General features: G+C 23.0%; 3 protein-coding genes across 8 annotated transcripts in view; 1 reads left to right on the top strand and 2 right to left on the bottom strand.

The window, feature by feature from the left end:
- Positions 1 to 641: 641 nt before the first annotated feature.
- Positions 642 to 9,306, bottom strand: LOC122508290 (cullin-4A). Of its 2 annotated transcripts, none has more exons than XM_043621567.1 (11): positions 8,785 to 9,306; positions 7,601 to 7,964; positions 5,333 to 5,521; positions 5,073 to 5,219; positions 4,742 to 4,928; positions 4,383 to 4,572; positions 3,903 to 4,204; positions 3,566 to 3,796; positions 3,204 to 3,482; positions 2,813 to 2,965; positions 642 to 2,421 (listed from the first exon to the last, which is right to left on the bottom strand). In XM_043621567.1, the coding sequence occupies exons 1-11, from the start codon at positions 9,086 to 9,088 to the stop codon at positions 2,326 to 2,328; spliced, it is 2,442 nt and encodes an 813-aa protein (XP_043477502.1). In that variant the 5' UTR covers positions 9,089 to 9,306; the 3' UTR covers positions 642 to 2,325. The 2 variants fall into 2 exon arrangements, with proteins under 2 accessions (XP_043477502.1, XP_043477501.1); XM_043621566.1 differs by having other exon boundaries at positions 4,383 to 4,575; positions 8,785 to 9,304.
- Positions 9,307 to 10,083: 777 nt separating this feature from the next.
- The window catches only part of LOC122508203 (troponin C-like), a 63,331-nt gene continuing 47,137 nt past the window's right edge, over positions 10,084 to 26,277 (top strand). Inside the window, exon 1 of one of the 2 annotated variants that reach the window (XM_043621402.1) lies at positions 10,084 to 10,233. In XM_043621402.1, the coding sequence (XP_043477337.1) occupies positions 10,205 to 10,233 (29 nt within the window). In that variant the 5' untranslated portion in view covers positions 10,084 to 10,204. The remainder of the gene's footprint in view (positions 10,234 to 26,277) is intronic. The other variant, XM_043621403.1, reaches the window with a different exon arrangement.
- LOC122508202 (neo-calmodulin-like) overlaps positions 16,947 to 26,277 on the bottom strand; it is a 154,715-nt gene continuing 145,384 nt past the window's right edge. For all 4 annotated transcript variants that reach the window (XM_043621399.1, XM_043621397.1, XM_043621398.1 and 1 more), the window contains 4 exons: positions 25,588 to 25,689; positions 23,940 to 24,075; positions 23,710 to 23,858; positions 16,947 to 17,864 (listed from right to left, as the gene is read on the bottom strand). In XM_043621399.1, the coding sequence (XP_043477334.1) occupies positions 17,833 to 17,864; positions 23,710 to 23,858; positions 23,940 to 24,075; positions 25,588 to 25,689 (419 nt within the window). In that variant the 3' untranslated portion in view covers positions 16,947 to 17,832. The remainder of the gene's footprint in view (positions 17,865 to 23,709; positions 23,859 to 23,939; positions 24,076 to 25,587; positions 25,690 to 26,277) is intronic.

Raw genomic sequence — 26,277 nt, 5'->3', positions numbered from 1 at the left:
AAGTGTTAATTATTCCCGCTTACCATAGATATAAATAAAGAATTTTAAAGTAAAAAAAAATCAAGGCATAATTAAATATTTTCCATTTTTCGTTGTTTTGTTTTTTTTCTTCATGGTTTTATTACAAATACAGAACCTTAAGCTATTTACAGTGTTTGACGAATTCTACGAAATATTACACAAAAATAAGTTTTGTAGCATAAACCTATTTATTCAAAGTAAATGCAGTATAAAGTAACCCATCAGAAAAAGATATTGGAAAAAATTAAAACCGAGCTCTTTTTTAAATAGAAAATGGTTTTTATTTCGTTTTTAAATAAACGTTACTGTCTACTGCATTTCTTCGCAAAAATTGCATTTGTAATAAAATTCTTCACTGAATTTGCTCCCACTAATTTGCTATATTTCTCTTATTTTCTCTTCGTGAATTTTTTTTTTTTTTATTAATATAAAAAGTCTCAGTAATAGAAGCCAGTCTATAAAATAATAGTTTGAGACAAAATAATATTACGCTTGTCACCCTTTTAAATTTGAAATTAGTAAATTTTATTCACAATTTGAAATATTGATCTTATTTTTTCAATTTGTAATTTTCTCGTAATTCACGCTTTAGGTAAAAAATTATTTTTTTTAACATATAATTTTTGACTTTCTGGTTTTTAATAAATCGCATAAAATATTTATATATAGCGTTTAAAAAGAGGGGCAATTATTCTATTTACTATTTAGAATTATTACAAATAATGTTCTTTTAAAAATTCTACAGGAAACTTATTTATTATGCGCCTTGTATATATTATCATTTTTATAAAAAAAAATCACTTTATATATATATTGATGATAATTTTACTTTCTTGCGACAGTTTCTGCCAAAAAAAACTACTTTTCTACTAAACGAGAGAAAAATTTAAATTAAAAAAAATATTTTAATTTTACACAAATATTTCTTTTATTTTTTCACCAAAAAGTTTGTTTATAAATGAAAATGCATAAAATGCATGAAGTGCATCACAGAGAGGAAATTTAAAAAGTGCAGTAATTTATAAACTAATGAAATAATCATAATTTGTAAGAAGTTTGGGAAAATTTAGATTTTACTTTTACCAATTTTAAAATCATCAGAAAAGAAAAATTAAATTTTGGCACAAACTATTGCAAAAGTAAATTTTCTTAAATTTTTTTCTACGAAGAAAGAAAAAAATTGAGGGGAATTTTTTTTTAAATTAGGTAAAATCAGATCAAGTGAATATTGAGAAATTTAATTAATAAAGCAAAGTGAAAAATTTGTGAAAATAAAATCACACACTAAGCAAAAAAATTGATAGATTTATATAAATAAATGATCATTTGTAAATTCACTTTTTTCTCTCACTATGCGCGATGATAAAAAAAGAAGAAAATTTTTTCTAAATTTCGTTTTCAAAACGAAAGGATTTTATAATATAATATACAAGACAGTATGCGACTTATTTTTTTGTATTACTTAAAAAACTGTCCATTCTTGTATTGCTTTCAATTAATAAATACACTTAGGATTATTTTAAGAAATAGGCACGTGAAATATCTCGAGAATTTCTTCCGAGCTCGAATCGATTTTTATCATCATTTATAATAAGTAAATTACAAGGGTGCCTTGTGTTTTTTTAATTTTGGTTTCACCAACTTGATTTCTAAGAATTCACTTTCCTTCCTTTTTTTGTATCTTCAGTCTCTCATATGGAAAAAGTTACAAAGCAATTTAAATTAAAGAATTTATCCATTTTTCGTGTAAAAGCAAATCATTGTGCAGAATCTCCATTTTTTTACGTTTTCTATTAGGATTTTTTTCTCACACACTTTCTCTCTCTCGCTCTCTCGCTCTCTTTCTTTCACATTCAAATTCACTCAAAATTCTACGTCCTTAGTTCGCTAAGAAAAACTGCATTGCGTAAAAACTTGTTATGCAAAACAGACGCATTATTATAGTTAATATTTTTCCTGATGCTTTTCCTTATGTTAATTTAAAAAAAACCAAACACAACAAAAAGTAAACAAAAAAAGAATGTACGTTGACACTTTAACACATTTTTTTTTAAAAACGGGGGGGATGCATTTTGGAAAAAATGCGAAATTATATAAGCTGACGGACAATTACTTTTTTTGTATAGTCTTTTTTTTTTCTTTCTTTCCTAATTCCACGGTGTAGAAAAAAAATTCACGAACACGGAATCACGAGATTGGGAATTTGTGTCTTGGCATTTTGCAAGCATCAATGAAAAAATCGTTTTTTATAGCAAACGTAAACACTTTACACTTGGATGTCATTTTGGCAGGTGATCGTCGCGGTTATGCGACATAATTGTACTGATTTGCATTGTCCTTATCTCGCTCCATATAATCTCTGTCAATTAATGATTCTATTCGTTTTTTCAAGTCCGCCGGCTGGAAATAAAATTTGTTTTTGCGAATTCATTAATGATTAATTTGCAAAAATAAATTAACAAGTTTGTAAAATATAATTTTAAACTTGCTGACTATTTTTTTTTAAATTTAATTTAAATGCATTGTCAATTAAATATGACACTGAAGGTTTGCAACGTTTTTAAAATCGAAACCAATGATTTCTTTTGGCTTCAAAATGTTCTTTTTGATAAAAAGAATTCTGTTTTAATTTTTTTTACTTTTAAAAACGTCGAGAACTTCAGGTTTCATAATTAAATTAAATTAAATTAGAATCGTTAATTTTTATTAATGAATGGAAATTTTTTAGTTTCTTAAAGAACTAATTAAGATTCAATTTTTGAATAAAGAAAATAATAAAGTGAAAGTTTACCTTGACGGGAAATTTAAGTTGATTGTAAAGTTCACTGATGAGAAGATTGTGCGTAAGGGTTTTTCTCATTTTCATTATTCTCACAATTGCTGCGTCTATTTGATACTGACGATCCTGATAAACTCTCTCCTCAGTTGCTTTCTGTTCTTCATTCTAAAAAACAAAGAAAATTTAAAAAAAACTATAAATGAAAATATAACAAATATATATTTTTTTTAATACTTAATTTTCGAATTTTACTATTTCGAAAAAAATATAACTGTAGTTCTTCTAAAATTTAATTAATTTCAAACATTCATCTGATTTCCCTGTTTTTTTTTAAAATGTTTATTTATAATTTTCTTTATATTTCTTTAAAAATATCTTTTGATTCAAATTGTGTTTAACTTACCGTTTCCTTCATTTGGATTTGATTAATTTTTATTCTAAAAAGTTTGTTGGTAAAATCGGCATTGAAGACGAATCTATCATTATCAGAGACGTCTCGACCTCGAGGATTTTTTTGGAGAACTCTAGCTTTACCGCACGCTAACGATTGTAACGTTCTTCTTAATTCACCATCCTCGATATTTGTCGCAGCTTTAATTTCCTCAAGCGATAAATCATCGGCATCATTAAATAATATTAAAACCAGGGCTTGAAACAGCGACACTTGTAATTCTTTATTCCCCTATTTTTTGATTATTTCGATTTAATTATTTTCTTCTCAATCAGATAAAAAATGGTTTACTTGAACAAATCTCTTTTTCTTACCTGTTGGAACCACGCTTTTAATACACAATGTCCCAATGTTGGTTGCCATTGTAATTTTCTGCCACTATGTTTGCCTAGATAAAATTTATTGAACACGTCTTGATATTGGACCATTTCTAACGGTAAAGTCACTTCCATGACGGGATAAGTTGGCCAGTAACCCATTGTGAGAATTGACACTGTTAAATCTAAATTACTGGCCGATAGTTCATTTTGGAGATTGCTGGAATACTGAAACAAAAAGGAAAATAAAATACCTTCTCATGTGACGAGAATGTAAAAATAAAGGAAATGAGTAAAAATGAAGAAATGACAAAAAATATTGATAAATAATTACTTGTTTAAATGCAATATTAATATCTTTGCTAAGTTCCATGTCCTTAAACATTCCCTCGAGTTTACTGGTGAAACCTCCACCGCATTCCTGCTTTAATTTCGATAACATTGATTTTTCAGCGTCGACCGACGCCGATTTTCCGACCAGTAAACGTTTGGCCAAATCCTTTTTATAGAAAGCTTCGAAAACATCCTTGCCATGAATAAAACGAAACAGAACCATAATCTTATCCAATAAACGCTCCAATTCCTCCTCAGTTGCCTCTTTATTTCCCGCTCGAAGTTTACAGTCGACGAATTTCGCTGAAAAGAAAAATAAACAAATTCAATTAAAATTGTCCATATTTATATTTTCACATTTTAAATGTGAAAATGATTTAGATTTAAATGATTTAGACAATGTTTCTTTTTTAAATTTGTAAAAATCAGAAAGAAATAATATTTTTGTAAAATAATTTTATTGAATAAAAGACATAATTACCTATCAATTCGGCCGGTTTGTTCGCTCTTTGATTAATGAACGCCTCGAAAGCCTCCTTCAAACTATTCGCAAACTTCTCATTCTTGTGAAAACAAGTATTGACTATATTATCCATTTTATCTTTGAAATCTAACAATTCCTGAACCATCGTTTTATCTTTCTCGGGATCTATGACTATCGTTTTACCTTTCTTCTGTTTGAAACAAAAAGAAAAGAGAGAAAATTTCAAATGAAACATTTGTAATAAGTAAATTATTATTTATATTATAATATAAATACAAATATAATATAAATATAATATTTATAAGTAAATTTAGAATTGAATAAATATTTTTAAGAATATCAAGTTCATAAATTACCTTAATATAACTATTGAAATTCAAGCAAAGTTCAACGAGTCCATTTTTAATTCGACTGTACAAATTGTAAAGCAGCGACAAATCGTGAATTCGATTTTCATCTAATAAGCCACTTAAACCTTTTTGAAGAATGCTGGAAATATGTTCGGACAATAATTGCTTTTCCACCGTGTGAATAAGGGACCATCTGGAAATTGAGTTTTTTTTTAAATTCAAAAATTTCATTAGTCAAAACGAAATATTTTTCATTCCTAAATTAATTTTGGAAAAGTTTTTAAATGGTAGTTAAATGAATTTTTAGGGAAAAAAAGACCAATTTTTTTCTTCTTACTTCGTTGAGGTGTCAAGATAATGAAGTAAACGTTCGTTTTCTTCTTGTAAACGCTTGTCAACGTGAGCTAAATATTCCGGAACGTCATGCTCCGTCATGAGTCGTTGGCCTTCTGCCGCGTACAATCTTTCTGTAGCTTGAAGGAACCTAAAGACACAAATTATTATTTCAAGTTAAAAAAAACGTTAAATTTTGAATTTTACATATTCAATACGTCGCAATTTTTTTGAGATTAAAAATAAATTCTAAAAGTGACATACTTTGTTTCGAAGGCGTCCTGATAGATTTGCAAATCAGACAGCATTCTCAATAATGATTTAAGCAGAGTTCGATCCACTGTATCACCTTGTCGTTCCTTTTCGATGAGCATAAGAAGTCCTTCTACTGTTCGAGTTTGCACAAGATTATTTAGAACGATGTTGAGTCTAAATAAATAAAGTCCCATCTCCCTGTAACAATATTTACAGATTATTAAATAATCTACGAGAATTCAATTATTTAAATATAGAAATAAATAATTTATTAAATAATTGGATGTTTTTTAAAATTTAATTCCCATAAAGAATTTTATCAACAAAATTTTTTAAGAATAAATACAATTTTCCTAAAATTCAATTAAAATTGTATCGAAAATAATTGAAATTCTGCGATGAGTTTTATTATTCATCAAAATAATTAAAATTAAATAATTGAATTTCTAAATAGAATTTTATTATTGAAAATAATTAAATCCACGTAAAAAAATGTATTAGACATTTATGAAAATAATTGAATTATTGCGAAGAAATTTATAAAAAAAATTGTAAATAAATGAATTCCTGTGAAATTTTTATTATTCATGAAAATAATTAAATGTTTGCGAGAATTTTATCAACATTTTTTTTAAATAATTGAATTCTTTTGGAGAATTTTATTAAAATAGGTAGACATTAAAAATCATTGAATTGAGGAAAGTTTTTGAAAATAATTGAAATTTTGAAAATTTTTTAACACAATTAAAATTTTGCGAAGAATTTTATTACTTTTGAAAATAATTGGAATTTTGATGAGAATTTTATTAAAGTTTTTGAAAATAATTGAATTTCGGAGAAAAATTTTATTGCTTTTGGAAATAATTGAAATTTTGCCGCGAACTTTTCTAAATTTTTTAACATAATTGAATTTCTGCGAAGAATTTTATTACTTTTGAAAATAATTAAATTTCTGCAATCGCTTGTAACTTCAACGAAATTAAATTTTTTCAGTTTTTTTAAAACTAAGATTCTTCTATAAATCCATTATTTTTAATAATTACATAATTAAATACATATTCGAAACTTTAACTAATTTTAGAAGAATTTGAATTCAACTATTTCTGAGAAGAATTTTATTATTTATGAAAATAATTGAATTTTTACAAAGGATTTTATTTAATTTTTTTTAAATAATTAAATTCTCGTGAAAAATTTTATTATTTGGGAAAATAATTGAATAATTGTGAAGAATTAAACAAAGAATTATCAATTTTTTAGAAAATAATTGAAATACTAAGAAGAATTTTATTATTTATGAAAATTTTTGAATACTTGTGAAGAATTTTATTTAATTCTCTTGGAAAATTTTATTAAAATAGTAGGAAAATTCAGGATTCAGGAAAATTTTTGAAAAAAATTGAAATTTTGACAAGAATTTTATTAAAATTTGAAGTCTTGAGAAGAATTTTATTTAATTCTTTATATATAATTGAATTCTCGTGAAAAATGTTATTATTTGGGGAAATAATTGAATAATTGTGAAAAATTCAAGAATTTATCCATTTTTTAAAAAATAATTGAATTTCTGAGAAGAATTTATTATTTATTAAAATAATTGAATTCTTGCGAAGAATTTTAATGAATTCTTTTTATATAATTGAATTCTCGTGAAAAATTCAATTATTTGGGAAAATAAATGAATTCTTGTGAAGAATTTTATTAAAACTTTTAAAAGTAGGTAATTGGATTGTTGAGAAGCATTTTCTTATTTATGCGAAAATAATTGTATTCTTTCCTGGAATTTTATTTAAATTTTGATAAATAATTGAATTTTCTTGAAAAATGTTATTGCTTGTGAAAATAATTGAATTCTTGCGGTAGAATTTTATAAAAAGTTCTTAAATTGATTTTCTTCAAAAAAATTTATGAATTATTTCAAATAAATCAATTCATGTGAAAATTTTATTACTTATAAAAAAATTGAATGTTTGCGAAGAATTTTATCAAAAATCTTTTGTGGAATTTCATTAAAATTGTATAGATATTGAAAATCATTGAGTTTCGAAAGGTTTTTGAGAATTGAATCGTTTCAAATAATTTTATTACAATTTTTAGAATTTTTTCTTATTTCAGCTATTAGCGAATTTAAAGTGATGCAAATTTCCTCCAAAAATAAAGAAAAAAGTAGCTTTTAGTGTTATAAATCTAAAACAAGTATCCAAATAGTAGCAAATTGTAAAAAAGTAGTAAATAGTAGGTTTTAGTAGATGAGTGCAAAGTAATAAAAATAGTTACCAAATTGACGAAATGCCGGAATTTTGTAAAACGTAGGTTCTGTCAAGATATAAAAAGATACTCCTAATCATAATCATTTGTCGACAGTGCGATTGCCAGCATTCATTCATCTTTTTCAGAAAAATGTGCCTATCCATGGACTCCGCAACGAATTGCTCTATATTTGCTTTAACATGCGACTCCGTCAGGTTTGTTAAATTATTATAAAGTGTCGATGCCATTTTGTGATTACACATATTCTCTACTGCCTGATATAGTTCCTCCAATGAATATCTTATACTTTTGCTGGTTTGAATCGCAACCACAGCCTCTCTCAATTTCTCCCATGTTTCCTCTTGATAATTATCCGGTAATCTTGGCTTATCTAAAAACAATAATAAATTACCAACTTACTTTTTATAAATGTATTCATCATTTACTTTAAAAAAAATTTAATTTCTAAATTTTAAATCAGTTTAATTTTGTCTAATTTTGCAATTTGTAATTAAAATGTAAATGTATAAACAGAAAATTGCGCAGTGTTTTTAGAATTATATAATTGTCAAGTAATAAGATAAATTACAGAAAGAACTATCACCAGATTGATCGTCATTTAATTTAATTAGACTACATAACCTTCACCTTTCTTTAATTTTATTTTTTACACATCAGAGAGAATTGATAATTTAATTTACTTCTAGAAAGAAGAATTATATTTTAAAAAAACAATATAACAGAAATTTCAAAACATAAACAAAAATTCGAAAACAAGGAGAAAATCAGTATCGTCAATTAAGTTAAAACAAAGCCATATTTAAATTACTCCGAAATGAATGATTTGCGAAAATTTACTCATAAACAAGAAAACTTTTCTTCAAATATGAAAACTTATGAAAAATAATTATAGAAAATGTATAAATCGTAAAAAATATAAATACTCCATTGACAAAAAGGAAAGTATTTAAATAAATATTAAAGGTTGTTTTTTACAATAAATCCTTCATGCTCAAAAAAAAGAGAGAAAAAAACATAAATACGTCAAAAATAGGATATAAATGAAGTTTCGCAAGACAAGGAAGGCAGAGTGCCAAAAAAGAAAAAAAAACGAACAAGACAAAAATTGATCAATGCCAAATGATTTGAAGGTTATGTGTGTAAAATGATTTTTACAATATTCGTTCTTTTTTTTTACATAGAAAACTTACTTTTAAAATTCTTGATGACCAACTTTTTAGCTGAACCTGGTTTGGAATTTGCTAAACTTGGTGATATTTTATTCGTTACTCCGTTAGGATTGGTGACAGTCAATGCTGAAAAATTTGCCCTTTTTTGTGAATTTGTCGTGGCAGCCGCTGTGTCCGTCATATTCTCAATTTCGTCTATCTCCGTAACCGAGGCAGAGTATTTGGTGCGCTTCGTGGAGTTGAAGCCCGTGGCCGTCGTGTGCTCCGTGGACGACCTCTTCACCTGTGCAGTGCCCAGAAGCTGTGTTCTTTGGAATTTAGACATATGCAAACATCCTCCGGCCGCTGGCCCTCACTATAAGAAAAACTTGATTTCTCTCACTTAAAATTGTTCAAACACTTAAAAACTCTTGATTTTTTTCACGAATTTTTCCAACAAAAAACTGATAAAAAAAATCACATTTATACACGATTAAACTATACTATATAAATGTCGATTTCAGACATACACTAACTAATACACATAGACTGTGTTCCTCGAGGTTAAAACTTCTCGGGAAATTTATAACCGCGAATGGAAATATTCTCTTTACCAAATATTTTTTTTTTTAAATAACTGTTGAAGAAAAAATTTAAAATTGATTTAATGGGGGTGAAATACGACTAACTTTTGCTAATTATCCTATATTTATAATTAAACTGAAGGAAGATTTAAATTAAAGAAAAAATATTTTAACATAACCTACAAATGAAAAAAGACAATTTTTCTGTCTGGCACAATGAATAGACGGACAAAGTATTTTGCAGATAAAATTTCTGTCTATCAGTTTCTTAATTTATTTATATTTAATAATTTGTTCTGTTTTAATTATAAATTCTTATCAATTTCTTTAAATTATACTTGTAGGCATGTAGGCCTGTAGTTGAAAACAGTTGAAAAGTGGACAAACAGTTCATGACAGAAGGAGATACCAACGTTGCAGAAAAAAAAAATTGAAGCCAGGGTGTGAAATTCGAACTTTTTGTTCTGAAAAGTAATAAAAATAAAGTAAAAAATAGAAAAAGTAGAATTTAAATTAGAAGAAAGATAAATAAAGTTTAATTTGTTTTAAAGGTAGTCAATAAATATTATTTTTAATTATGAACACGGAAGGCAAAGAATTAAGAAGTTTAAATTTCCCGCCGTCCCGCTTCGATTTAAATTTCTTTTTTCATATTTGCCAACAATGCAAACTTTTCTCTATGTACTATATTCAGAGTGTCTATTCCAAAACATCAACAATGTTTCATTTTTCTTTCAAATTTAGTTAGTTTAAAAGTTAATTTTCAGCCTGATTGTCATTTAAGAAGAAGAAGAAAAGTTAATATTTCAATTTAGTAATTAGTTTAAAACGTAATTATTAAATTAATACTAAAGAAGGAAAAAGTAGAAAAAATTCTCATGAATGAGAAAGGCAAAACATTCTCGTCGTAAGTTTTATTGTTTTTCAAGTCAAATATAAAATAAAAAATAGTGAAAAGGAAAAGAAAGGGTAAATAAAAAATGCATAGTCCATTATAAAATGGCTGTATTTAATCGTGTTATACCTTTTTTTTGAACACGCCATTGCCTGTGTGCTAATTAAATGAACATGTTTAAAACACACGGCACTCTCGCCATATATCTTCCATCGCTTTCGCGAATTTTTTCCTTTTATTTTTACAAGAAAATGCAGAACAAAAAATGAATTCGAAACCTTTTTTTTTGCCAATCGTTTTGTTTTTTTCGAGTATTTTTCGTATTTTTTAAAGTATCTTTTTTTAGGAAACGATTTTTCAGTGAATACTTTTCTATAAAGTAATTCTTTGTATTCAGTTATTCTCAGGTGTGAATTCATTTTTGAATACATTTCATTGTAAAGGAAAAAGTAACATTATTACAATTTTCTCAAGTAAAAATATTAATTACCCACAATGCAATTATTTTTTTTTGTTCCATGTCTATAACTTTGCTTTCTTTGGAGTTTAAAATACATTAAACATTTAATTCTTTTTGCAATATCGAGCTTGTTCACAAATATAACGTCCGCGTCAAAATTTTATAAAATCTCCATTTAATAGCTGGAAAAATAATTAAATTACTATAAGTATATAAACTTGTTTATAAATTTTACTTTTGAACCGCATTTTGTTGTTCAATTTTACAGAAATATATTTTTTCAATGTGTTCCTTTTTTAAAAAAGAATTTTTCTCTAAAGGATAAAAATTAATAGTTAAATATTGTTGTTGTGAAAATTTCATTTGAAAAATTGAAAATAGTTTTACGAAACAGAAATATATCAGGCTTTCTTTTCTAAAGTACTTGATCATTTTTTTTTCAGTTTTACCATTTATAATATTGATTATTTTTGCGTACATTCGAAGATCGTTTTTTATCGACTTGTACTCGTTACTCATTTAATAAATTAATGAAAGACATTTTGTTATTATAACAATTATCTCAACATCATTATATAATCTATCGGCCGTGGAATATATATTTATATATAATTATATCATATGTATAATATATATCTCTTTCTTTTTAGACCATTCTTTAAACGCATCCGAATAAATTTATCGAAGAAGCAAAAAATACGTCTAGAAGTTTTATGTTTGTTATTTTTAACCTTTTTTTTGTATTCTTCAACTTAATTAATTAAATTAAAACCGTCAATGAATTAAAGATAAAATTATTGAAAATTATTGAAAATTATTAAAAACTTAAAAATTATTTAAATCATGCTATATTTTCAGCTTCTTCGATAAATTTCACACAATAAACTTTTACATTCGTTTCGATTACGACAAACGATTAACATCTAACAATTAAATAATGTTTTTTCGCTTTATTTGCTACTATGACACGATTTTATTTTCGTATATGTATAATATCCACAAAAATTATCGCGTTTTTGCGGATAATATTATATATTCTACAAATAACGAATTAATTTGATGTTTTATCGTCAATATAATAATGAAAAAATGGTGTATATATTATATAATGAAATTAATGCGCAAAAAAAAGGAAGAAAAAAAAATATTCCCTTTAAAGCAGCGCATTTTTTTGGGATGTCTTATGAGATAATAGCCAGCGTAACGTTTCCATTATTATACTTATATTTTATATGTTATTATGTATATAATGCATAATTTATTATTATTAGTGGTAATCATTAACAATAATGACCTCGTTCGACCTATTTTAGTCAGATCTTTTTTGCACGTATATAGGTATTATATTATTTGATTACTTTTGCGCTTATCTTGAAACACGTGACGTGTTTATTAGTATCCTAATTATTTTTTTTTATTATAAGTTGTGTAACTTAGATGTTAATTAATTTTTTTTATTGCGTTAAATAGTGATTTTTTATTTATAAGAAGGGATATATTCAAAGAGAGCCTATAATGTGAGATCTAAAATCTCCAGTTTGTTTTTTTTCTTGGAATTTTATTTATTTTATTTATTTTATTTATTATCATATAGAAACACGTGAATAATAATTTAAATATGCGATAAGTAATTTAAGAAACTCCTTTAATTATATTCCTGATTATTCTCAAAGATGGTAAAAATAGAAATTTCTAGGATTTTCATTCAATATTTTTTTTATTGCTGAAACTAAATGACTTAGATATTGATTATTTAAAATGACTTATTAATTAATTTATTAAAATCAAAAATTAGTTTTTAATGAAGAAAATATATTCTTAGAATGAAATATTCGTATATTCTAATATATGGTCTTAAATTGTCGCAAACATGAAAAATTGTTGATTGAAAAGATTTTCTCTTAAAAAGAGCATTTTATGTTTCTTTTTCAAAGCACTATTAATACATTGTTTTTCTTTTTAAATCTGAGTATTTTTTTTTGTTATTAAATTGCCATTTTTTTTGGCAAAAATAGTTGCGAAAATAAAATGAAGAACAATAAATCGTTTTTGCAATAATTTTGATAAATATTTTTTTTAAGGAATTTTCAATCCTATAGGAAGTAGTAAAACCGTGTGTTGTCTTAGCCGATATGTCACGTTTCTTTCGAAAACGTATAATATTATCAATCAATGAGATCCATCATCATTATATCCATATTTATTAGAAAATATATTCCATTATTATTTTCATTTACAATTATAAAAAAATAAATCACATTTGAATTTCTGTTTTGATACCCTTGTTTTTTAATATATATTAAATGTAAACAAAGTATATTGTACATATATAGAATTAACGGAAGACGAGTCTCGATTTGATTAAAAAATAATTATTTTCTGATTAACTATATTTTATTTTTGTAACAGCATAAATCTTTAATAAATTATTCTCTTTTTTCGAAATTTTAATAAAATATTTAACGTTTTGAGCTGATTTATAATTATTGGAATAATACAACAAAAATAATTTGCGGACAAAATAATTATTTAATAAATATTCGTTTAATAATTATTTAATAATTACTCGTTTGATAATTATTTAATAATTATTATTCGTTTCATAATTATTAAAAATTTATTTAATTAATAATTATTTTTAAGAATTATTAATAAAAATTATTATTGTTTGTCTCGAATATAATTTACATTATTCTTATAATTGATTTAAAAAAATTATCTCGACAATTTTGTGTGGCTATAAGTGAATTTTGTTTTTTTTAACAATGATAATTTTTTGTTTCAAGACGTACAAAATAATGAATCTCATTCTTATATTTTTTTCACAAATGTATATATATCGTATTTATATTTTACATTTAATTATATAATATGTGTAATATAAATTTAATATAATTTAAACTTTTGCATCACGTAATGTAATATATATGTTTTTAATAATTAGTATCTTTAAAAGGTAGAATTGCAATATGTTAATGTAAAATATCTCGTTTTTTTTAATGATAGGATATTTGACGTGCACCGATCAGCAATCTATAAAAATATTTTTTTTGATTAGACCGTGATGATTTGTTATTGAATATTACAGACTTTGAAGCATTAGGAGCAATCGATTTGTGAGATAATTAAAAATGAAAATTAAATTTGTAATTATTGATAAAAAAAAGTGCGCTCGATACGTTGGGAAATATAATGATAACAACAATAAAGTTTTTTGAAAACTTTTCTTAAAATGAAATTTCTTTTAAATTGAAAATATTTCTTGAGTAATACGTAAGTTTGAAAAAAATTGAATGAAAATTGCAAAATTGAATAATATTGCTGTCGCTCGTAACTTTATAATTTCCTGTCTGATTATTTAATTATTGGAAGTAGATTTGACATATTTTATATATAAGAATAAAATCTTAAGTTGATAATTAATATTTTTAAAAAGTAAATACAATTTATCTTCACGGACGTAATAATTGATTTAAAGAAATTGATTTTTATATAATGTTTTTTGTTAAATATATATAAATTTATTAATATTGTCTTCGGGACGTTTCTTTATATATATCTACTTAAGTGAATTAGCAAAAGTTTTTAATTTGCATTTTAATTATATTAAAATTATTCTAATTTTCAATAAGATGAATATACAGTAAAGTATATAATATAATAATTTATTAATAAAAGTTTTGGAATTTTCATTCCACTATTTTGAATGTAATAAAATTTTACACCTTTTCTATATTTCATTCAAATTCATTTTTTATTAATTGAAATCAAATTAATTTTTTATTAATTTAATTTAAATTAAATTTTTTATTAATTTAATTTAAATTAAATTTTTTATTAATTTTTTACTAATTAATTTTTCAATTTGGTAATTTTTTTTTTGTTTCATTAATTCTTTCTTATTAATAATTTACGATTTTTTTTAAATATTTGGTGAAATTTCAACGTTTTCAATAATTTAGCAGAAAAGGTGCGATTTTCTTTTCGCAATTACAGATTATTTTCTATACTGAAATTTGTCATAGACAAAAAAGTCGTAGATAAAAATCAGCAAAATTGTGAATTAAATTTGTACATATTTTGCGTTTTCTCATAATTTTGTCTCTTACGTATCGACATCTTTAAGACTGTATTTTTTACATTTTTTTATTCTCTCATTTTTCGTAGACTGATTGGATACACTTTCAATCTCAATTGTCATTTTCATAGGTCACGAAGATTTTATTTTTGTACGCGGTTGAAATTCACATTGTTTATGCGATCCAACGATTGAAAGACAAAAAATATTTTTTAAATTGCAGAAAGTAATATTTTTTGTTTGTGTACAATTTTTTATTTTTTTTAGTTTGTCGACGAAGAAATAGTTTTATACAAAAAAATATCCATTTCGGCTAAAAATTCGAATAGAAAAATATTTTTTCCATTAAATCGTTGTTTATAAACGTTGTGAATTTTTTTCTTGTCTTTCTTTTTTCAATAAAACAAAGTTGTATATATTTAAATTTTGAAAATAGCTTTAAAATTTCACGTATATACAACTTGTTTTTTTTCATTTCTTTTTTTTTATTACCTTTTCAAAAAAATAATTATTTAACAAATAAATTAATTGTTTGATAGTAAATAAATTATTAACGAATAAATAAATTATTTACGACTAAATAAAAATATTTATTTATTAAAATTATTTTCGAATAAATAAATTATTTGTTAATAAATTTTTTTATATTAAGAAAGTAATAATAATTATTCAGAAAAGTTTTAATCAATTCAGAAAAGCCTTTTGGTAAGGTAAGATTAGACTGTTCTCTATCTGCAAAGATATAGTCTCGTCTCTAAATATATACGTATTTTTGTATACAATATATATATATGTGTCTATATTTCATATATCGTTTTTCTAGTATTTTTTTTTCTTAAATATAACTGCGATTATAATGAATGAAGAAACACAACGTTTTTTATTGTCTAGTTCTATTTCTCACATTTTCTGTTTCCAATATTTCGAAATTGTCCTTCATCGCATTTTCGAAAATAGTCAAGGCGTGAAAAATACCACGAAATAAATATATATTTTTTTCTTTTTCTCTATTAGAAACATTATTTTTTTTCTTAATCGATGTTTGAAATTTGAAAAATTTTTTTCTGGTATTTTTTCACGTAACCCTGTGCAAAATTGAGATAGTTTTATTTTAGAAATATATTGTACTTGCCTCTCACGAAGAATGATTATAATAATATTTTATCTTCATCAAATCTCTTGTACACTTTTCTTTATAATATCAAAGACAGTTTTTTTGTCTCTCGCAACGCAGTACAACATTAATTTGCTACATGCTTTTCTAATTAACAAATATTTTTTTTTAATAACATTAACATGTGCGTATTTCTAATTTTAATAGATAGAAGCGCGTGCTATTTATTTATTATATTGTATGCGTATCAAATTCGGAGCATATTTTTTTTTGTAATATTGTTGCGAAATTTTCTTTTTATTTTTGGGGTTTTTTTTTGTTTTATTTTTGAGAAACGATTTCGATGATTCAAAAATATTCCACATCAACTTTTTGCTTTTTTGCAAATTTATTTCTTTTTTAACAAATGCAAAGATTTCTTTTTGATGCTTTTTTTAATACAATGAATAAAATGAAAATTTTAGAAAATATAAACCTAATTTTTAATGTGAATTTTAATTTTTAATTTCAATTTCAATTTTTATTTCAATTTCAACAATATACAATTTTCCTTTTCTTTTGATACGCATTTATTTTTTTGTTTTACAGAACGCCCAGAAGATTATTTTAATTTTGAACAACTTTTCTTTTTCAGTTTAGCAACTGTTTTTTTCTTTTATTTTATTTAGCTACGTTTTACAAAACATTGAGGACGTTCAACTGATTTATTTTTCATTTTATAAACTTGATTAACCAACGAATCAATAGAATAACACATTTGGTATAAATTATATTTTTAAATAATTAAATTTCTGCAAATTAAACAAAAAAATTAGTTTTCGTTCGTCGGGAAGTTGTACATAAAAATTTTCAATATAAAAAAAAGTAATAAAAAAATATTTATTAATTCATTTTGATATGACGAGCGCATTTTTAAAGCATTTTTCTCTTCTGTAAATCTGAATAATTTCTCTTATTCATATTTAGAGATTAAAAAAATAAACAAAATGATTTAATGACATTAATTCGAAAAAGATAATTTACAAAATTTTCAAGTAAAGATCAAACAAATAATTGTAAAAATTGTAAATACAAATAGGTAAAATAATGTTAAAAGTAATAGCCCGTCTATAAATTATCATAATAATAAATAAAACAATTAAAAAAAGTTTTTATTCGAATTAAAAGGAAGTTTTCAGATACGAAATTTTTTTAAATTCGGAAATCGATAATGAATTACATGCTTAATTTGAGAAAAAAAATAGTAACACCTATTACTATGTCTCGCGCTGATCGAAGTGAGTCAATATATATAACTATAATGATACGAAGAGCATAACTACTTATATTTATGTAATTAATAATTATAGATACGTACTAACAAAAGCTCTATTGATTGTTTCAGGAGCGACCTTGTTATAATTTTCTTCTTTCATTGTTTTTCTCACTATTTTTTTTAGAACTTACTTAAATTAAATCGAAAAAATAATTCTTCTATTTAATATTTCGTCGATGATCTACATTTCAAAAATTCTTCTTCATTTGATCGCCAAAAATTTAGATTGCCTTTAGAAGGTTCCTTTAGTAGATAATTAATATTAATAACAATAATAATAATAATAATGATGAAAATTTAAATGAAAATATTATTGCACTGAAAGATTTTAGTATATATTTATTTCTTTTTTCTTTTAATCTCATCTTGTGCTGAAAAACTTTTTTTTTTTTTTTTGTTGCAAATCTTTATAATATGAAAGCTTTTAAATTTCCTTTTAAGATGTTCTTTCTCATTTTATTGTATTCTCAAGTTTGTATTTTATTTTTCTTTCTTTCATTGTTCTTCTTTTTTTTTTACTTTTTAATTTCGAAAAAACGCTTCGTTACAATCTTATTGAGAGGAACTTGATTGCCTTCGTTTTTCTGTGTTAGAACGTCGATTTCCGGTTCGAGAGTTTTGACGAGTATTACACGCCCCGCGAACTAATTCTTCGACGTTAAGATTGTCACAAATTCTGTAAGAGAAAAAAAAAATTAGTTACAGTTATTTATAAATTTTTATTTAATGTAAAATTACAATTTTTTACTTTTTGGAATTATATTTATTATTTATAACAATTTATTTTACACAATTATATATGCGATAAATGCAAAAAATCAGGGTTGCCACAAAAATTTGATTTCGTTTTTTTCTGATTTCCAGACAGAATTTAAAATTTTTTATCTGATCTCTATATTGAAAAAAATTAAAAGGAGTTCAATTATTTATAAAAAATATAATATTTGAAAGAAAAAATTTAATTTAAAACTTTACAAGAAAATTTCTTTCAATTATTTTCAAAAATTTCAGTAAAAATATTTATTAAAGAATTGAAAAATTTAATTCCGTTTTTTCCGGATTTCTGGAAACACTTTTTTTATTTTTCTCTGATAATATAAACTTTTTTTTTAATTTATAAATTTAAGTCTATTTGCAATTTGAAGTTATTTGTTTTTGTTTGCTTTTTTGTTTTCTAATTTTTTTGATTAGTTTTCTTTTTCATCGTTTGGAATTTTTAAATTAATGAAATTCTAATTTAATGTTTCATATAGATTAAATAATAACAAAAATAACTGAATAAAATTGTTTTTAATTAAAAATCATAATTTAATTTGTAAATTTTGCGTTAGAAAGTAAATATTCTTTAAAAATTTTTTAATTTGAAAGATAACATTTTTGTTAAACAAATTTGATAATTTTTGTAACTTTCATGACTTTGAGTCTGAATTAATTTTTAGTATAAAATAAATTTTATTACAAAATTAAAAAAAAATAATTGAATTGATTTGAAGAATATTATTGAAATTTTAGTAAATAATAAAATTCTTTTAAAGAATTTAATTCAAATTGTAATAAAACCAAATAAAAAAAATAAAATAAATAAGAAGTTTTATTAAAATTTTTGAAATTAATTGAATTCATTTTAAGAATTTTATTAAAATTTTAGAAAATAATTGAAATTTTTGAAAAATTTTATTAAAATTATAAAAAAAATTGAATTCCTGTAAGGAATTTCTTTAATATATTTGAAAATAATAAAATTGACTGGATTTCTTCTAAAATTACAATTTTATTGAAGATAATTGAATTCTTTTATTATAATTAAAAGAAAATTGAATTATTTCGAAGAATTTTTATTGAAATCGTTAAAAATAATTGAATTCTTGCGAAAAATTTTATTAAAATTGTACTGAAAATAATTGAATATGGGAAAAGAATTTGATTAATATATTTTGAAAATAATTAAATTGATTGAATTTCTTCTAAATTAGAATTTTATTCAATATAATAATTGAACTCTTTTACTACAATTAAAAGAAAATTGAATTATTTTAAAGAATTTTATAAAAACTCTTAAAAATATCTTGAAAATTCTTGCAAAATTTTTTATTAAAATCGATAAAAATAATTGAAGTCCTTGAAGAAATCTTATTAAAATTGTTTTTTTAAATAATTGAAATCTTTATAGAAATTTTATTAAAATTGTACTGAAAACAATTGAATTTGTGCGAAGAATTTCATTAATATTTTTGAAAATAATTAAATTCATTGGATTTCTTCTAAAATTAGAATTTTATTCAATATAATTGAATTATTTTATTATAATTAAAAGAAAATGGCATTATTTAAAAGAATTTTTATTGAAATCATTAAAAAAAAATTGAATTCTTGTGAAAAATTTTATTAAAATTGTTAAAAATAATTGAATTGTTTTGAGAAATTTTATTAAAATTGTATTGAAAATAATTGAATTCTTTATAGAAATTTTATTAGAATTGTACTGAAAATAATTGAATTTGTGCAAAGAATTTTATTAATATTTTTGAAAATAATTTGAATTGAATTCTTTGGAGAAATTTTATTAAAATTGTTAAAAATAATTGAATACTTGCGAAAAAATTTATTAAAATCGTTAAAAATAATTGAACTCTTTGGAGAAATTTTATTAAAATTGTTTAAAACCTTTTTGAGATTCAATTTTTTCTGAAAATTATTGCAACAGTTTTTAACTAAAGTCTTTTTTTTTAGTTTATTATTAAAATATTATTAATAACTTTAAAAAAGCAATTCCACATTTTACTTATTTAGAAAGAAAGTTAATTATTTACAGAAATGGAAAAAATCAATTATTTTAAAATTCATTGTGATTCAAAAGTTTTTAATTTGAAAAAAATTTAATGAGAATTCAAGGTTCCTAAATTTTTCGAAAATGTTTTTAAAATCCGAAAAAGAGATTTTTTGCTATAATTTTAGAATTTTGATACTTTTTTAGTATTGTCAGTATTAATTTGATAACATTTTCTGCGATTTTCATGATTTCCCTGATTAATTTAATTTATCCTGAGTTTTCCCTGATTCTCCTGATTTTCCTAACCTTTGACAACCTTGTAAATGGAGAAAATGCAGTAAATGCAATAAATGCAATAAATGCTGCAATAAATCTTGATGGAAATAAGTTTTTATAAAAGGTGATTAAATTTTGTGCTTTCATATTTTCTTTATGAATCTAAAAGAGCAGGGAATATTTTATTCAGCTGGTTTTTTTATTTTAGAGGATAAAATCGGACTGAAGTTGATTTTTATTTTTTTTTTCTAATTTAAAAGTCCGAGTTGCGGAGGGAAATAGATGGAGGGGCAAAGTTCAATATTTCAGGCGTTCAACTATCGAAGTCAATATTACGTCTCAAAAATAGGACATTGCTATTCGTTATTCGTCGATTTTTTCTCGTACCTTTTCGATGCATAGCACGGTTATAAAAGTTTCTTAAACTTTTCTTTACGAGCAAATCAAAGCGTTTCATTTTTACGACAGCTCCTTTGTCTTCGTGATTCTAACTAATTAGTCTGAAGGACCTTTATACACTGAGCATCGTGTAAGAAGTTCATTAAGTCCACGAATATGCAAGTTCTCGCTTAATCGGACAATTAATTTTCCTCTTCTTTATAGAAACTTCATAATAATAGTTTCCCTTTTTTTTACCCCCAAAAAATCGAAGAATAAAAAAAGTAATTTGTAAACTTTGCGAATATAATTTGATTGCTTGTCAAGTGAAAAGAGGAAATTATTATGAAAACTGTTCACTTTTTTAAAAATCCGTTAATATTAGAATATTATTGGTTCAATTTATGTCTCTGAAGTTTTGAATATTCAAATGAACGAATTTTTTGTTACTACTTTTAATTTATATTTAAAAAAAAAGTATTTTCTATATATATAATTTAATTATTTTTTCTTTTTCTTTTTTATTAAATATGTAATTATACATAGTTCGTGCCTTTTGGCTGGGAACGAGTTTACGGTATTCTCCTTTTCTAAATTTCACTTATAATTTTGTATATTTTTAAAAATAATTTTAATTACGCGGGAAAAAAATTTATTTCATTCAAATATACTTGTCTATTATCAAATAAATATTTACCTTAATTAAATATTTTTTAATTAAATCAAATGTATTGTATTTGCACCAAAAATTTCTGTACATTGAGAAAAAAAATTTATTTGATTCAAATAACCGATTACTTTTTCCTATTATCAATTAAATTCTTGGCAAAATTTCAATTATTTTCAAAAATTTTCCTCAATTCAATTATATTTAATATCTACTATTTTAATTAAGTTTTCCATAAGAATTCAATTATTTAATAATTATTAATTATTTAAATAATAAAAATTTCACAGAAATTCAATTATTTACAAGTTTTCTATAAATTTCTTTGGAATAATTCAATTATTTTCATTAATCATAACATTTTTTACAGGTATTCAATTATTTTCATAAATCATAAAATTTTTTACAGGGATTCAATTATTTTTATAAATAAAAAAATTCTGCGCAAGAATCCAATTATTTTTAACAATTTTAATAAAATTCTTTGAATTAATTCATATTTCTATGAATTGTAATAAAGAATTCAATGTATTTTGAATAAAATTATAATTTTAGAAAGAATCCAGTCAACACAAATATTTTCAGAAATATTATTAAAATTTCAAGAAATTTAAGGAATATTACAATTATTTCAAATAAAATTATTAGCATTTATTGCATTTATTGCATTACTGCATTTACTAACTTTTCTGCATTTACAAGGTTCGGTTGTCACAGGTCAGGAAAATCAGGAGAATCAGGGAAAAGACAGGATAAATTAAATTAATCAGGGAAATCAGGAAAATGGCAGAAAATGTTATCAAATTAACACTGACAATACTGAAAAAGTAACAAGTTTTCTAAAATTACAACAAAAACTCTGTTTTTCGGAGTTTAAAAATATTCTCGAAAAATTTACAAACCTTGAATTCTCATTGAATTTTTTTCAAATTACAAACTTTTGAATCATAATGAATTTTAAAATAATTGATTTTTTATTTCTGTAAATAATTAAATTTCTTTTTAAATAACTAAATTGTGGAATTGCTTTTTTATAGTTATTAATAATAATTTATTAATAAACTAAAAAAAAGACTTTAGTTGAAAAAAGTTGGAATAATTTTTAGAAAAAATTGAATCTCAAAAAGGTTTTAAACAATTTTAATAAAATTTCTCCAAAGAGTTCAATTATTTTTAACGATTTTAATAAATTTTTTCGCAAGTATTCAATTATTTTTAACAATTTTAATAAAATTTCTCCAAAGAATTCAATTCAATTATTTTCAAAAATGTTAATGAAGTTCTTCGCACAAATTCAATTACCTTTTTTCAGTACAATTTTAATAATATTTCTACAAAAAATTCAATTATTTTAAAAAACAATTTTAATAAAATTTCTCCAAAGATTTCAATTATTTTTAACAATTTTAATAAAATTTTTCGCAAGAATTCAATAACTTTCAATAATTTTAATAAAAATTCTTCGAAATAATTCAATTTTCTTTTAATTATAATAAAAGAATTCAATTATATTGAATAAAAATCTAATTTTAGAAGAAATCCAATGAATTTAATTATTTTTAAAAATATTAATGGAATTCTTCGCTCAAATTCAATTATTTTCAGTACAATTTTAATAAAATTTCTCAAAAGAATTCAATTATTTTCAATACAATTTTAATAAAATTTCTCAAAAGAATTCAATTATTTTTAACGATTTTAATAAAATTTTTACATGAATTAAATTTTCTTTTAATTATAATAAAATAATTCAATTATATTAAATAAAATTCTAATTTTAGAAGAAATGCAATGAATTTATTTATTTTCAATGATATTAATGAAATTCTTCGCACAAATTCAATTATTTTCACTACAATTTTAATCAAATAAATTTGTTTTTATTGTGGCGTTGGGTCCAAAAATTAGGGTTCTGAAAACATTCTAAGGTGCATTTTTAATAAAATTTCTACAAAGAATTCAATTATTTTAAAAATCAATTTTAATAAAAATTCTCCAAAGAATTCTTTTATTTTTAACGATTTTAATAGTTTTGAAATAATGAAAATTATTTTCGTAAATCATAATATTTTTTACAGGGATTCAATTATTTTCATAAATAATAGAATTTTCTCTGGAATTCAATTATTATAATAATAATAATTAATAATAATACAATTAAAGAAATTATTTGATTAAAGTAAATATTTATTTGATAATAAATAATTAATTTAAAATCAAAACTTTTAATATAGTAAAATATTTTAATTTTGTATATTATTTATTGTATACAATATTTAATGTTATAAGAGATTATTATAATAATATAATTTTAATCAACTAAAGGTTAAAGTTACATTAGTTTGCAAAATATGGTAATTTTTTGAAAATACTTTTTAAAAAGTTTTGTTCATTTAAACGTTCAAAATTTGAGTTGTGAGTTTAATTTACCTTCATAATTAACCATTCCGTCACCATCGAGATCCGCTTCTTTAATCATATCATCGACCTCTTCCTCCGACAATTTTTCACCTAAATTCGTCATCACGTGACGGAGTTCCATTGAGGAAATCAATCCATCGTTGTTTTTGTCAAATACTCTGTTATGGAAACAAAAAAAATATTACTTCTTCAATCAATATAAAAATAAATTTGGTACATTATTAAAAAAAAATTTTCACCTGAACGCTTCACGTAGTTCATCCTCTCCATCGGCACCTTTCATTTTCTTCGACATCATTTGAAGAAATTCATTAAACTCAATGGTTCCATTTCCGTCCTGATCCACTTCATTCACCATATCACGTAATTCTGTCTCTGAAGAAAAAAAAGAAGCACATTTTAAAAATTAAAAATAAAAATTTTTAAATTAAAAATTTAAACTTAAAATTTAAAAATTAAAATTAAAATATATTTTTTTAGCTATATAATTTATTACAAGTGTAATAAAGTATGTAGAGCACTTCGAGACCCCTACAGTAAATTTGAATAAATTCATAGTGCGATAAAAAATTTGACTAACGTAATTATGAAAGTTTAAATTACTGCGCCTCGAGTAATAACTATTAAAAAAACAAGTATACCTGAATAGGCTATGTTTTTTATTTTTCATATTTTATTATTATTTTATAACTATACTTGACTATAAGGGTTTTTCCTGAACTAAATATGATAAATTTTCAATTTTTATTTAGCCAATTTCGATTAAACTTGAACTACCGATGCAAATTGTGTAAATGCTAATTTTTTAATGCTACATAAAGAATTTTGCTATAAATAAATTATTCTTAAACAGGGTTGCCATTAAAATTTAACTTTCTTTTTCCTGACTTTTCTCTGATTTCCATACTTTTTCCAGACTGATTTTGACTTTCTCCCTGACCCTAAAGAATATTCTGCGATTCACTCTAAAAATGATTAAATACTCAAAAGAAATGTTCTATCGCACTTATTTACGAATTTCTTTAATTTGTAAAATTATTCAACTTTTTTTTCAATCATTATTATTTTTTCATATAGGAAAACAGATTTCAAAAATTTCAATTCAAATTGTAATTTTTGTGCGCCGATTCAAAGTTTTAATGTTGTGATAATTTTAATTTAATAACGATTTTATAACGCTTGAAGTATAAAAAAAAACATATTTCGAAATCAGTTTTAAACTGATTGCCCTTTAAAACTTTATTTTTATTTATCAAATTTTTCGTGTGTTTTTCTTTTTTTAACTGCTTTTTTAAATTTATTTTCACAAGTCTAATTGCGTTGGTAAATTTCAAAAATACATTTTTGAAATATTTTTTTTCAACATTTATATATATATTGAAAAATGAAAACATTTAAATGGAATGCTTTTAAAGCAAATGCGTGTTTTGCGAAATAATATAGTTTTTATTTATTTTTTTTTTTCACATCGCCTGACATATCGCAGTATTTTTCAGTCATGCCGGAAAAACAAGGTGAGATTTCCGTAAGAGCTTCGCACAAAATGGCACACTTTCCATGTAATATTTTATTTCAGGAACGATAAGCTTGAAAACAGTGAAAATAGCACAAATACATGAGTTATTATTATTATTATTCTTTGAATATGATAATATTGTGTAATAACGAAATTATTTATTTTTTTTCGCCTTAATTTACTCATTTTTTCGTTTTTTTCCATTAATTATTTTTGCGCCCATTTGTTTGTCTTTCTATTAATTTTAATTATTTTTAGAGTGGAGAGGAAAAAATTTTTTTTCCAAGTTTTATTCTTTAGAAAATAGATTTAACCTTATTCCAATTTTACAAATCCCTAGCTTCATGGTTATTCATGATGAGACAACTTACCCGATGGTCTTTGTCCCAGTGATCGCATGACAACACCCAACTCAGCCATCGTAATAGTGCCATCTTCGTCTTTGTCAAAGAGCATAAAAGCTTCTTTAAATTCTGAAAAGAAGATAAATTTTCAATATTTCAATCTTTCATATTTTTATAGTTAAAAGATTTTTTAATCGATCATTGTTTTCTTTTCGTTTATTGAGGGGAGGGTTTGGATACATTTTTAATTATATCAAGGAAATGATTTAAATCTTCGGTAAAATTATTTTTATATAGTAATTTTTTGAGAGGAATTCAATGGTTAAAAAAACGATCAGAAAATAATTTTAAGCATTTAAAAAAAATCATTGTTTTTAGGTTGAAAATGTAAAAAAGAAATCATTGTTATTCAATTTGTTTAAATGGAAATTCGTTTATTTCTTAAATAATTTCAAATCATAATTTTCAGGGTTTCTGCAGGTCAGGAAAGTCAGTGAATTCAGGGAAATTAGGAAAAAGTGAGGAATTTTTATTAAAAGTACTTTTTAGAATTCATAAGAAAATTCTAAATTTTGGTGCCTCTTTTGTTTGCCTCAGAAATAAATGAACTTCGAAAGGTTTTAATTTCAAATTTTATAAAATTTCAATTTTGAATTAATTTAATTAACAATTTAAATAATTCAAATTCTTCTGAATTTTATTTTATTTACAAACTAT

This window comes from Leptopilina heterotoma, unplaced genomic scaffold (assembly GCF_015476425.1).
Source record: "Leptopilina heterotoma isolate Lh14 unplaced genomic scaffold, ASM1547642v1 Lhet_53, whole genome shotgun sequence".
Classification (NCBI taxonomy): Eukaryota; Metazoa; Arthropoda; class Insecta; order Hymenoptera; family Figitidae; genus Leptopilina; species Leptopilina heterotoma.
Note: the sequence above shows the minus strand (reverse complement) of the source record. Positions and strands in the feature narration are given on the sequence as shown.